General features: G+C 39.8%; 1 protein-coding gene across 1 annotated transcript; it reads right to left on the bottom strand.

The window, feature by feature from the left end:
• Positions 1-418: 418 nt before the first annotated feature.
• On the bottom strand, positions 419-13,568 carry LOC140376030 (solute carrier family 25 member 36-A). Its single transcript, XM_072461965.1, has 7 exons — positions 13,145-13,568; positions 8,141-8,305; positions 6,022-6,099; positions 4,041-4,141; positions 2,320-2,386; positions 937-1,223; positions 419-647 (listed from the first exon to the last, which is right to left on the bottom strand). Exons 1-7 carry the CDS (start codon positions 13,183-13,185, stop codon positions 454-456), a joined length of 933 nt encoding a protein of 310 aa, XP_072318066.1. The 5' UTR covers positions 13,186-13,568; the 3' UTR covers positions 419-453.
• Between the last annotated feature and the right edge of the window lie 94 nt (positions 13,569-13,662).

The following is a 13,662-nucleotide window of genomic DNA, read 5'->3' as shown; positions in this document are numbered from 1 at the left end:
GCTGGGAAAACGCACACTGTATCGTAACGTCAACTTGAACGCGAGTTAAACTATGCGCAGTCGGGCCAAATCCTCCGCATTAGGTTCTCCAGACCGACAGAGATCCTCGCCAAAGATCTGGAAACGGTCTCGGCGCTGCGGCTTTGGGCGATGGTCAAATGCTGAGAACGGGGACAAAAACAAAAAGTCTAGCTAGCTACACTTGGCCTCGCGTTTCGAACCAACAGAAGAGGAAGAGATAGACGCGGCAGGCTGCCCGTTTTGGCGTCGACCCACGACAAATAACCCTCTAAAAACGCATCGCTTTCCCCGACCGTTCAGCCACGGTCGTCACGAAATGGCGGTCAGTCTCAGAACCGGGTGCGGCGGCTCGGTCTGTTCCACGTCGGACGGGGTCGAGGAAACACGAGCGCGCAGTCTAAAAAAAAGGGAAGACGTTTTTGTTTTTTGTTTTTATCCGTTGAGGAGGTAGACCACGAACTCGTAGGTGCACATCATGATGGCGGTGTTGGGGATCTGCCGGACCAGGTGCGTGGTGAGGCCCCGGTAAAGTGCCCGGTAGCCCTCCTCTTTGGGGACTGTGGTTAGAGTCTGGAAGAAGGAGCGATACTTGGTGCCCTCCTCGCGTAGCCGCGTCCGGATCACTTCTGCGGAGGGGAAGAACAGAGGGTTATTTGCACCGACTCGGCCCGGGTCAGGGCTTCGTTAAAACTTGTCTAACTGAATGTTTTGTGGGTTTTTTAACCGGTCTTAGGAGGACATATGATATTAAGCTTTTGTGTGACTTTATGTAAAATAAATAAAAGCAAAATAAAAGCAAAATAAAATAAATAAAAGCAAAATAAAATAAAACCATTATTTTAAAGTAGATAGTTCTGATTAACCGTTGACTGAAGCAAAGTTAAAAACAGATACAAAGCAGAAACTAGGATATACCATGAGGGTAAGCTATGGTGGTGGCACATGTTTTGGAGGTGGCGGCGGCGAGCATCATCCCCACAAAGTCGGAGGCATCTTTGGAGGCCTCCTCGTCCTCGTCCATGGGCGGAGCTTTGGCCTCGAGCAGCCGCCTCTTGATGCTCTCGTAGATCACAAAGTGGATCACAGTCTCTGAAATGCCGGCATACGAGGCCGACATGCCGCGGTAAAACCCTCTGAGGCCGTCCGCCCGGTACACGCGACGAAAGCACTCGAACGCATTCATCCGACGCTCGCCGCGGTTCCTGCAGAGAGACGGCGTTTTAGGACGCAGGAGCTTGGGGTTTTAATCGAGAAGGCTATGGAGATTGGAGATCTATTTGAAAAATGATGAAATTGTCACTTTGGAGATATGCAAGATGTTAATATTGAGCAGTTAGTTTATAATAAAAACTAATAAAAAGAGACAAATAATGTCATTTTACAAACTAGAGTGAAAAAGGGATATTTCTGGCTTTTTGTGGTTAATTTTAATGGTCCATTCAACACTTGTGCCTAGATGTGCCTGTAAATGTCTTCCAGGTCCAGGTTCATTTTTGATGCTTTGTAAAAAGAAATATCGTCTGAATATCGTAGAGCAAAGTTAAGAGGAAAAAAGATTTGTTTTGTTTTTTCCGGATTATGTGTGTGATATTATTAGTTATTTTCACATTGGCAACCACATTTCACAAGAGGGCGCTCTAGGCTCTAAGCGACGCAGAAGAAGAATCTGCACTTCCTCTACCTCCGGAGTTTGTGGAGTTGTTTAGAAGTGACACAGAGGAAGAAGAATTCAATGGATTTAGTGATTTTGGGGTAAAACTGATGCTTTGGTAAACTTGTTAGCATGTTCTTTATGCTTTAGTTATCTTAACTTAATATGTTACGTTAACATACCAAACACTTACCACAGTTCTGTCTGTGCGTCATGTAGCTGAAGGTGTTACGTTAGCATACGTACACCTATTCACCACGTTCTATAATCTGTTATTATTTTAAATTGCATTTCAAGTTTAAATGTCTGTTCCTGGTCTTGGATTTTATCACATAAATGTCCCCAAAAAATGAGAATCATACTCCAGTGCGACTTATATATGTTTTTTCTTCTCTATTATTATTTTATTATCTATTATCTATTTTGCTGGAGCGATTTCTGAGTCCAGAGAATACGGGAAATCAAATCATCAGTTTTCAATTTGAACGAGAGGTTTGGCAGGTTTTGGTCCACAAGTCTAAAGGAGATCTGATATCTTGTAGGACTGTATAAATATGTATTATTCATTCAGACTAAGGATGAAATATTGATTCTCCTGCCTTTAGGTCCTTCTACAACAAAAGCATCAGGAGAGTAGAGTTCCTGACCTGGCATCGAGCTGCAGTCGAGTCTTTATGAGCCAGATGGGGTTTGTGGCCGTGATGGCTGTGAAACCTGCACAAAGACAAACAAGACGCTCGTGACATATTCAAGAACCACAACTAAATATTGTCGTTGTACCACATGTCCAAAAAGCCGCGTATTATTTCCACAATATTCATTCCCTGTTACCTCTACTCTCACTAGTGTCATGTGTCTTGAATGTGAACACCTTCTAATCTGCCCCAGGACAGACGTGGACCGGGAACGCTCAACGGGTCCAACCTTGACCCAGTTTCAAAAGGTCCCAGTGACAGTGGAGCTAAAATTGGATCGGCAACAATCCACAGCAGGCAGAGACGGGTAAAGGGTCAGGAGAACGCTCATGAGCCGCAGTGTTGAATGATCTACAGCGTGTACTTAAGCTTGAGTCATATTATTTTAACTGACAGCCAGTGTCGCTTAGAGACAAAAGCATAATTGACTTTTACATCGTTTTTTTGAGTGATTCATGCATTTATTCTCCTCCATACACGACGTCGTCACTCCTCAATAGACACCGTTCTTTACTTGACTTCACCAACATGCAAGAATCATTCTAAATACAACTTTGAGCGCGTGAATGAGAAGGGAAAACAATTATAACGTGTTTAAAATCTCTTAAAACATGATTTACATTCTGAGACATTGAGAAGCAAAGATAAGTCATTTCAAGTCAATATATTCTATAACGATATGTTAACACCAGTGTGAAGTGCAAGTTTATTTGACCGTTTACATCGATGATTCCAAAGGTTTGATTTTGCAACGCTACACGTGCGGCGGCGGCGTTGTCATGGTAACGTACGAGACGGCGTGAATGAAAGTGAAGTATGGATTACATCGATGTTTGGCCGATTGATCCGAGCTCTTACTGGTGCAGAAAAAGAACTAGAATCACAACTGAGCCTGCAGCGGGGACGTAGAGAGCGTTTCAGCGGCTGCACAGAGTCGTGATGGGCTCCAGGTTTGATTTAAAGGCGTGTCTGGCAACCCAAATGAGACCAAGTGAGGCTCATTCTGCTTTCTGACTGGAGAACTGTCTTGAACTAAAACACCAAACATAAACAACAATGTGGACACCATTATGTAATCAAGAATGAATCTGCATTACAAGCGTTAACAGCAAGAGCGATATTTGATTTGAAACAGTTTAACTTGCATCTGACACAGGCTGGTCGAGTTTATGACATTTGAACTCAAAACCTGGGTTGACTTGAGTGGCCCAGTTGAAGATTTTCACAGAAGATCTTTTAATTTATTGCTTTTCCTGCTCTCAATAATTACACAAGTTGAAGGTCAAGAGTTTCACCAATGTTTGGAGCAGGAAAAACTTTTAAAAAAGGCTTCTTGTTTAGGGTTCGTTAGCCACTGGAATAATAATTAAACAGCCACAACTAAGACTGCAATTTTACAATCACATTCTATATAAACTTATTACGGTTTTTAAAAATTGATATATATATATATATATAACATTTTAGTTTTTTCTTGTGAAATGTATTAACTGTAGAATATATTAAGGAAGTAGTAGTCACAAACCCTTTTTATTCTTAGATCAACCTTTGCGGATGAAAAAGCAAATGAGGGGTCAGCGCTCGCCACAAAGCGACAGTCTTTTTCTTACAGGTTTGCATTAAAGTCCAGAGAGGTCTGACTAAATGCAGCTCTGACCACAAGAGCGACTGACCTGCGAGTCCGGCCGAGACCATGTGGACCTGTGTGGAGTCGGGCTCGAACACGCCGTTCAGTTTCTCTTTGGCCGTGGAGTAAGCAGCAAAGTAGATCGCTCTGGAAGAGAATACGTCTTTTTAGAAGCACAACGGAATCAGAATCAAGTATTGAGTGAAGCACAGGGGAAAAAAAACAAACATTAACATTTCAGGTTTCCTGAATGGTTTGTAATTTTACTAAAAGAACAAACAAACATGTCTAAAATGAACATTGTGGCATTAAAAACTGTGAAGTATCGAGTCTTTTGTCAAGTATTGGAAACAAGCATGAATTGTTAGTATTTTATTTTATTTTTGACAACATTGTTATTTTGTATTGAAAATGTTTAGTGTCCAACTGGTCTTACATAATGGACATTGTCAATATGGGAAAAAAATAATTTCGACCATAACCTGAAAATTGATCAATTTGACAGACTTTGGACAAATGGGACTTTTTCTTTGAGTTTCCTATGCCATAATTCTCTCTCTTTTCTTTTTTATGATTTGTTGGATGTTTACTTTTTTTATTCCTGATCCCTCTCTGGTCTTGTTTCCCTTTCTCCCTTCTTTATATGTTCTTAAATTTAAAAAATGAAATCATTCGAATGAAAAAAGGAAAATATTAAGTGTCCAAATCCTTGACTACTTTATAAAACAATCACCATGGTAAGATATCGAAGTATAACCCTTTATTTCGAAAGAGTTTTAGCATCATGACAACTCTATAAAACTACAAAAAACACTAGGCAGGAAAAGTCCCCGTAAACCACATTGTAATAAACAGGAGCAGAATTAAACACTTGAGTTCATTTACGAGTTCAATACATTAGTAATTATTCATCTTCTACAGCTGAACTTTTAGTGGATTAACTAAAAATAAATAAAGCTACACGATAAATATAGACCGCCTAAAAACATTGTTCTACCATAAGTCTACACCGTACTCATCGTTACAGCGCAAGCGTTAACTTTTAAATTGTATGCATTGAACATAAACATAGTTGCCACGTCTCGGCCGAGCTGTAATGATGCTGAAAGCGCTTTGCTCGCATCTGGACGGGGACTTTTACGCAACCGCCTGACGCCATGTTGTGTTCATTTATGCTAACGCGCTAGCAAAACACTCGACGTCTGCCTAGTTGCTAACAGCTGCTAGCACCTGCATCGGTCTGTGCTTTCGGCCATTAGTATTCAGCGCTCCGTATAGTGCGATTAATGGAGAGGACACGCCGTTACACTGTACTGCGGACTTAGATGAGGCCACAAAATAATATATATATATTTTTTTAAATCGATGTCTTAATCGATGTTTTACTGAAAAAAACAAAAAAAAATCAGCTAAATATGAGGAAAGATCAAATGTAATTGTTGGTTAAAAGTGCACTCCATTATTATTATATTATTGCTTTGCTTTAGAGATGTCAAGATTATAAGTTCAATCGATAATCGTGATTATTCAAGTCACAATATAGTCGTAAGTTGTATTTTAGAAGCGAAATTAAGTCTTTTTAGTTCAGTTTATAGCCCAAAATTAGATCCAAATGTAAAGGCCTTTTTTATCTGGCTGATTTTGTCAAATTTAACTTTATTCTGTCTTTCAGAACATCAAATTTAGTCTCAAACTTGAAGAACAGTGACAGGTCTGCCCACAGGAATAAAAGAAGATAAAAGATTTCACCGTTTGGTCACAATAATAATAACACAAACATTTTATATCGTGACTTTGCTTAGAATGTCATTAAAGCATTGCATGTATTCAATTTCAGGTGATCAAATACTTTAAATATACCTAAAAATCTTGCATACTTCCTGCTCAACTTTGCCTCAGTGGAAATGGATGAATTTAATGCAGTATTGTGGGACATTCCGGGCAAAGCAAAGACCTCTCCATTGCCAAACTGAATAAAAATAGGTTTGTGGAACGTAACAGGGGGATTGAGTCGTGAAAAGTCTTACCTTGAAGGAGCCACGCCCACCAAGTTTGGTCCCAAGCCTCGGAATAAAGAGCGCGGACCTTCTTTCTCCAGAATCAGCCTGGGACACAGAGATAATGCTTTGGGAAATGTGCCATGGATTTCTGTACATTGGAATAAGACTAATGTAAATGTGTTTTTAAAGAAATCCTCTAGAATTGCAGCTCATAAGAGAAAAAAATAAGTTATTTCTACCACGACTTCAACTTTCGACAAAATGTTGATCCACGAGGGAAATACGTAGATGTGTTGGTGCTCTAACCACTGAGCCGCTGTCGCCCGCAAATAATGCAAGCAAAACTCAAAAAACAGGAGCCAAAAATACTCTGAATAAGTAAAATAAGTGAGTTGTACAATGGGCTTATTTTATGTACGTCAATGTATTTTCTACGCATTTCCATATATTTCCAATGTATTTCCAATGTTCTTCCAACAGATTTCCAACGTATTTCAAGTACTACAAAAAAAAAGTATATTCTGAATGAATCAAGATGTGCAGTGGTTAGATTCAATGGAAAGTGGTGGAAATGCTTACAAACACCACAGAGAAGAGGTTGTCTGAAGTGTAAAGTCAAATATATTCACTAAACAAATACTGTAGTACACTGTGCAAGTTATCGCACTGAATCATGATTTAGAATTCAAACTGGCCAATGATCAGATTGTTTTTTTGTGTTGTTATTGACACAACAGCATATTTCTAGAACCAGTGACTCGGAGTGAAAACTGCCACTTTAATTTGCTGTGGTTTGTTTCAAAAGTCAGTCTGGAGAAGGGATTTGACCCGAAACATCACAAAAACGGGTGTGGAGAATGTAATTTGGTGAGCAGATTGACTTTCATTTCACACATTTATCGGGGCTTAATCAATATTTTTTTTTTTATTAATTTGCTACTTTATAATTAGCAAATAGGTTTGTTCAACAGGATCACTGTTCAAATTTGACCTCGGAAATTGGGCTGTACATTTAATAAAAAGCATGATTCATCTTTAATTGTACATCATTCATTATTATTGTCCTTTCATATTATCAAATTTGATTATTACTTTTATTACCCTCATGTTTGCACACAATTTGGATGATATATTGCTATTACAAAAGAAGTCGTGCTTTTTTTTCAATCTTAAATTATATTAAGTTACAACACTGTTCAAAAAGTAAAGGCTAAAGATGCACAAAACCGTTAAATTGATTAAATGTTTTAATGATGCCATTTCTTAATTCCGAAGTGATGCGATTGATTTTTGCAGTCGTGCTAAAATAGATAAGATTAAAATATCATGTGATGGAGTCTGGACTGAGAGAAACCCTCTAAAAATATGGAGGTACTTCACTGGAGGATTGTGTTTTATTTTTAACTTTAAGACACACATTACTCGTATCGTTATTGACTGTTACTCACGCTCTAGAGTAGCTTCAGTTCGGCATCTCTTGTTTCAGACCTTTAAACAACCCATCTACTGAAAGAATTGTGCAGCGTCATGCGGAGGTGATGAAAAGCTAGCTTGCCCCCGACATGCTAATAATGCTAATAATGCAGTTCAAGCGTGCAGTTATCACAAACCATTTGGAGATGGTTTACGGACTTATGTTTTGACATAGTAAACAACATGATCCTTACGGCGCATATCATTTTTTACTTTATTTGGTATGTTTAACCTGTTGTACATATGAATTATAGTTTTACACCAATCAAGCAGGTATTTGTGGAAAAAACGGTTAAAAATATGAAGAAAATGATAGGACGTGACATCACACCAGGAACACTCAGCGAGTTTATGCAGAATTTACACAGAGAAACAACTTTTTTGACCCTTTAAAACTTAATAAAAATGTTTACCCAGTGTTTGCAGGGTAATTGCCTAGTCTGATGTCTTCAATACAAACAGGAAGTAAAATTATAAACCTAAAAACGTTTTCTGTTTATTATTTATTTATAGTTCAACAACAACCGTAAAACCCACAGAGTTTTAATAGTAATATTGCTCCAGCGACCAGTAAAAGCCAGGGCGTTGTTGTTGTTGTTGTTGTTGTTGTGTGTGGTTGTTGTTGTTGTGTGTGGTTGTAAAGTGTGTGCGTGTCCCGTCTGTGAGCACATACTTGAGGCAGTGCAGGGGTCCGGGCGGCGACACTCGGGCCACGCTGGCTCCATTGACCGTAGAGAGCTGCACTTCAGACACGTAGAGTGTGACGGAGGAAGACTGCAGCCGCGTCTTCACCACCTCCAGGGGACACGTCAAAATGGCCCCGACCGTGCCTCCACATCTGCCACACAACACCACCACGAGGATGAAGAAACACTGCCATCTTTAACCCACGTTCTCGATCACAAGGGGTTTCCATGGTTATCCGATTAAACGTCACTACAGGGTTAGCCATATGAATGCATCTTGCCCTTGTTTTCTCCGTTCACTTTCTGTGCAACTGTATATTGTGTACACTTGTATTTATGTTGTGTATGACTTATTCATTGTTTTATTGTTTTGTGTTGCATCGAATCACCAAGACAAGTTCCTACATTTGTGAATTCTGATTCTGATGTTGCGATACACAATTGTGCCACCAGAGAGTGCCCACGCGCGCCCTCGTGCAACTGTGAAAACGACTCCCAACTCCAAACCCACGGAAACTGCAACACTGTGGAGTGAGACTGGGCGAACCCGCACGACACTGCAGTATTTATGAACTAATATTCATCTCGCATGGTTTATTTATTTAACTTAGATTTTGCGCTGGTGGGGAAAATGCCTCGTGTTACCATCGCTGCTCTGCGTTTACGCTCGTAACGCCATGTGGTCTCATTATGCCTTGTACAGTATAACAACAACCAAACAGCACCAAGTCAACGCAATATCTCAAATTATAGCCTTTGCTGGAATTTGAGTCAATTTTATGCACATTTATGTCTACTTTGGGCTGTTCCTTCAACCTTGTGTTGGTCTTACTCTAGACCCTTTTCAGACCCGATTTAGTCCTGGTCACTTTATAAACCAGGTGATCTATAAAGTGATCTGGTGGTACTTGGAAAGCTAAATATTTGAACGGCTGATCTGTGTGTGATTTTGTGACATGCCCAGCGGCGTCATAGTTACGAAAACAAGTGACAGAACAGCCGGAAATGGTGCACAGTCGATCCAACAGTTGATCAGACGATTCCATGAAGGGCTTAATGTCAGGCTGCAAATAAGATAAGATAAGATAATCCTTTATTATCATTTAGCGTCATTTGGACCACAAAAGGTCAGTGAATATTTGTTTTTTACTAAATCTGAAGGCGGCGTTGGACCACATCCTGATGGGAGAACAATTACAGACGATTACAGAAGATTCTTCATTAAAAAACACTGTCATTTGACTGTGATTCCTGCTGCGTCCCAGTCATGAAACTAAATCAGTTGACAATTTGTTTTCCAGTGTAAGATTTGACATTATTGAACGGAAGAAGTTGTTGCAGAATAATATTTTGACCTATTTTACAGATCACATGCTTGGGCCTGCCCTGAACACGCATTCAAAAAGAGTCAAAGTTCAACATTTTCGCCAGTTTGCTGATAGATATTATTTTTATACTATCTTTGTCCCAATTCTGACACAAGTTTTCTTACACCCCAGCGTTAATACTCAATACGGACATTTGACAACATGATGACAATAAAAACCTTACTTATAGCGTCTGCAAATGGATTCCACGCAGTCCTTTCATTTTATTTTTTTCATGCCATTCTACACTCAACAATAGACTGCTGTCGACATCCAACAAATGGAAACCGGGCCCCAGAGACGCGCCAAGAATTTACCGTTTTACGTAGAGAAAATTAGCGGCTGAAGGAATTCTGCAGGTCCCTGGAACGTAAACGACACATTTCACATTGTGGGAAAAACAAGGACAGGAATGCTTCGCCTTCCTCAATGAAGCCTCTATAGAAGCTTCAGGTTTGTCGTCAGCGTGAGGTTTTCACTGACGGAGAATAAACAAAGACTAAACTAAATAACATCAGAATGTATTTACCGCATTGTTCGCACTATAAGGCGCACGTATAAGCCTTTAATATTCTCAAAAAACAACGCCTTATAATCCAGTGCTCCTTCTATATGGATTCATTCTGCTTGTGCTTATTGACCTCGAAGCAACTTTGTGTGCTACACGTTTTGTTTCATAATGCGCCTTATAGTCCGGTGCCCCTTATATAGGAAAAATGATCGAAAATGGAGCATCCATTGACAGTGCGCCTTATAGTGCGGAAGTATACTCTGTCCGCTCTGGAGAGCAGCTTCAGTGAGAGACTGATTCACCCTCGCTGTGTGAAGGAAAGGTTTCGTAGGTCTTTCCTTCCTGCTGCTGTCAGACTTTATAACAAACAATTGTGCAATTACTGTCGTGATCACATGCAATGGTATTTATGTATTTATTTATTTTTATCTTTATTTTTTCCCCTCCATCCCTTGTTGGGTTTTGTCTATGGGAGTTTTTGTTTATAGGAGATCTTCTACTGAAAATGTTTTTCAGACTTCCTATAAGTGATCTGTTCTTCTGTATCTACCTCTGTATCTTCCTGCGTTGCACCAATGAAATTTCCCCATGTGGGACAATAAAGGAATATCTTATCTTATCCGGTAAATAAAAACTGAATATTTTTTGTGTGTTAATAAAAGCTTTAAAACTAGAGTAATAATAGGCGTGGTTAACAGATTTAATTATAATCATTCATTGGATCAGAATAGTAACGGCTTACTAACAATTTTATAGCAATATAATATAATGAGACATTAATAAGGCCCTTTATGATTCATCACCACAAATTCAAAACGTATCGCCAATAATTAAACATGTCAATATTGACAGTGTGTTCTTGATCATTTGATTTTCCCAGATACTTTTTATTAGACATCTGCACTGAGCATCAGGGTGGGATTTGATTTTGTAACTTTACATAAAAATGTCATTTTTATTGGCACACAGGGCTCAGTTTGTCTATGTTTTTACCAGTTGGATTCTGTTCAAAGTTTGGCTGTGCCGAGATATCGATATATCCTGATACTAAATTAGGTGATGCAGTATCGATATTGTGGACTGCTGTTTCGATATATCGCCATGAGACATTTTTGGTATCATTTCCAGAATTTTTCTGTGACTGCGCTAGAATTTTTTTGCTACATTTAACATTTACTACACGTTACATTTTGACTGTTTTGATGATTAAAATGGGTGTGTTACAGTTCGAGGTTTGACAAAGAACATTTTGTTAAAATGTAATAGGTTCATAAAAATAAAAAAATACAGTGATATTGTCGCACGGTGAGCCGTGCATCGCACCGAATTGTGAAGGCCCCTGCGATTCCCAGCCCGAGTTCAAAGTGCACATTTTAAACAACAGGAGCATTAACGTGAAGAGAAGACTGAAATGCAAACTACTAAAATAATACGGATTACAGTAAAGTCACATTTGTGCATTAAATATGGATAAACATTCTGAAGAGTAAATGTCAGCCCGAACTAAACGCAGCGTCTTCAACATCAAGTTTATCTGGGTCGTGTCTGAACAGATCAGAGCGCAGCGCCGAGCGAGGCCATCACCTCCGCTTTGGTTCATTTTCAATCCAAAACAAGCGCCGTCCTGCCAGCTTTTTGGTTCATCTGCGAAATAAACATTGTAATGATCGATTGCGGCGGCGCCTGAAGGATCGCCCGAGTAAATACATGAACAAACGAGCTGACTTATGGCAAACCCTCAATTTAGAGGTCAGAGCCTGCAATAGTCGGACGCACTGTTTATTTAGCAACATTCTGATACAAAAATAGCAACAGAAAGTGGGTGGATGCAGTAACAAAGAGCATTCAGATAGAAAAGTACTGCTGTAGTACACAGAGACGACCATGTGTTGTCTTCTGAACTGTGTGTTTTGGTCAGCAAATGTATTAAATATACAGCAATAATTACGCCAGAATTAGTCCGGTAACCAACGACTTTTTATGCTCCTATAGTTGACTCTGTATCATGAGATTTTGACTGAATATAAAAGGTTGAAATGTGGTGACTGAAGGAGAATATGTACAAATAAAACGTAATGTTGATGAGAATTTGTCAAATGCATTTACAAGTATTTGCAAGTACATTTGACTACTAGAGTATTAGTGACGCAGTCTTTGTTATAACAGGTCTTTTAGCACGTGTTTTAGAGTCTGTATAAACCAGTTCACCAGTACAATTACTGTCATTGAACAGTCGCCAAATTCAATGACAGTAACATATTTTGTATGCATGTTACTGTCAGCAAAGAAAATTCACACAAGGAACTTGTTTGGGGCAAAATTAAACAAAAAACACTGACTTATTATAATAAGAGTAAGAAATATAAACTAATGCAAAAACAGACTTGAACATAAAATATATACAGTACGGACAGAATAAACCGTGAAAAAAAATATTTCTGGCAATAGTTTCAGCCCTGATCAGAGTGTTTTTACGATTGTCGTGTTATTTTATGGTCTCGATGTGAAAGAGTATAAAAGTTTGAAGCACTTTGGTCCCAGTCTGATTTAGAACAGTCTGACAGTTGCATCACTCTCTGCTGAGTGTTAGACAATATTTTTTTTATACACAGATCTGTCATAACTACACTTTTGACATCGACTTGCACTGTTGTGTGATAGTGTGTGATAAAGTTGGCTTGAAAGAAGGTTTGAGAAGGTTTTGCTGTTCGCCACTTTGTAGAGTTTGTGTTTGAAATGCATTGATTTCAATAACAATTAGCGACGATTACGTTTGATATTCATGTTGTAAATATTTAATTAGCTCGAGGGCACATGTCAAACCCACACAGTGTCCAGGCAACGTTGCGAAACAAGAATCAAATGCAAACACTAGAATTATGTACGATCTCAGGTCATGTTCGCAGAGCTCTAAACTACAATATAAAACGCGTTTTTTTTTGCATCATGAACTCCAGCGACCACAATATTTAAAGTCGATTCTGAATTTAAAACGCGGTCAGCATAAACAAAAACACGACAAATCCACGTGCAACGCCTTAAAATGCTCGTTAAATAACAGTGACAAATGCAAAATGCTAGCTGTGGAGCATCATCTGGCGAAATCTACTCACCCTCCTGCAAACAGATGAACCAAAGTGTCTCGTTGGCTCATTTTGTTGCATATTCAACGACCGTCCACGTTCCACCCGGTAGAAACAGTCCCGTGGCGGTGTCGGGGACGAACAACCCCGGGTTCGGAGAGGTCCCGACGCGCCAATGTTGTGGTAGAGGTCAGATGCGTGCAAAACCCGAGGCTAGTGTGATGTTAGCGGCAGGAGCTAACTCGGCTAGCTCTCGTTAGCCGTTGGAGCTAACGCGTTCCCTCCTGCGCGTCGGGGCCAATGTTGTCAGGGGTTACCTCGCCTTCTCGAGCCAGTGAAAAGTCCCCCGCGCGTCGAGGAAGGTTTTAAAGCAGGTGGGTAATCCAAAAAGTGGGAAAGCCGCCATAAAACGTGAGCATGCGTGTCGGCCTTACGTTCGTTTTGTTGCGTCGCAATGTTTGTAGCTGCACATACGCGCTCTGATTGGTCGAGGGGGCCACACGTGACGCCGCGGGGCCCGCCCCCGTGACTCCGTCTTCACGTGACGA

The sequence above is a fragment of the Eucyclogobius newberryi genome, unplaced genomic scaffold (genome assembly GCF_026437365.1).
Source record: "Eucyclogobius newberryi isolate DKJ021-1_F unplaced genomic scaffold, fEucNew1.0.hap1 SCAF_10, whole genome shotgun sequence".
In the NCBI taxonomy this organism is placed as follows: domain Eukaryota; kingdom Metazoa; phylum Chordata; class Actinopteri; order Gobiiformes; family Gobiidae; genus Eucyclogobius; species Eucyclogobius newberryi.
The sequence above is the reverse complement of the archived record's forward strand: the minus strand, read 5'-3'. Positions and strand labels throughout refer to the sequence as shown.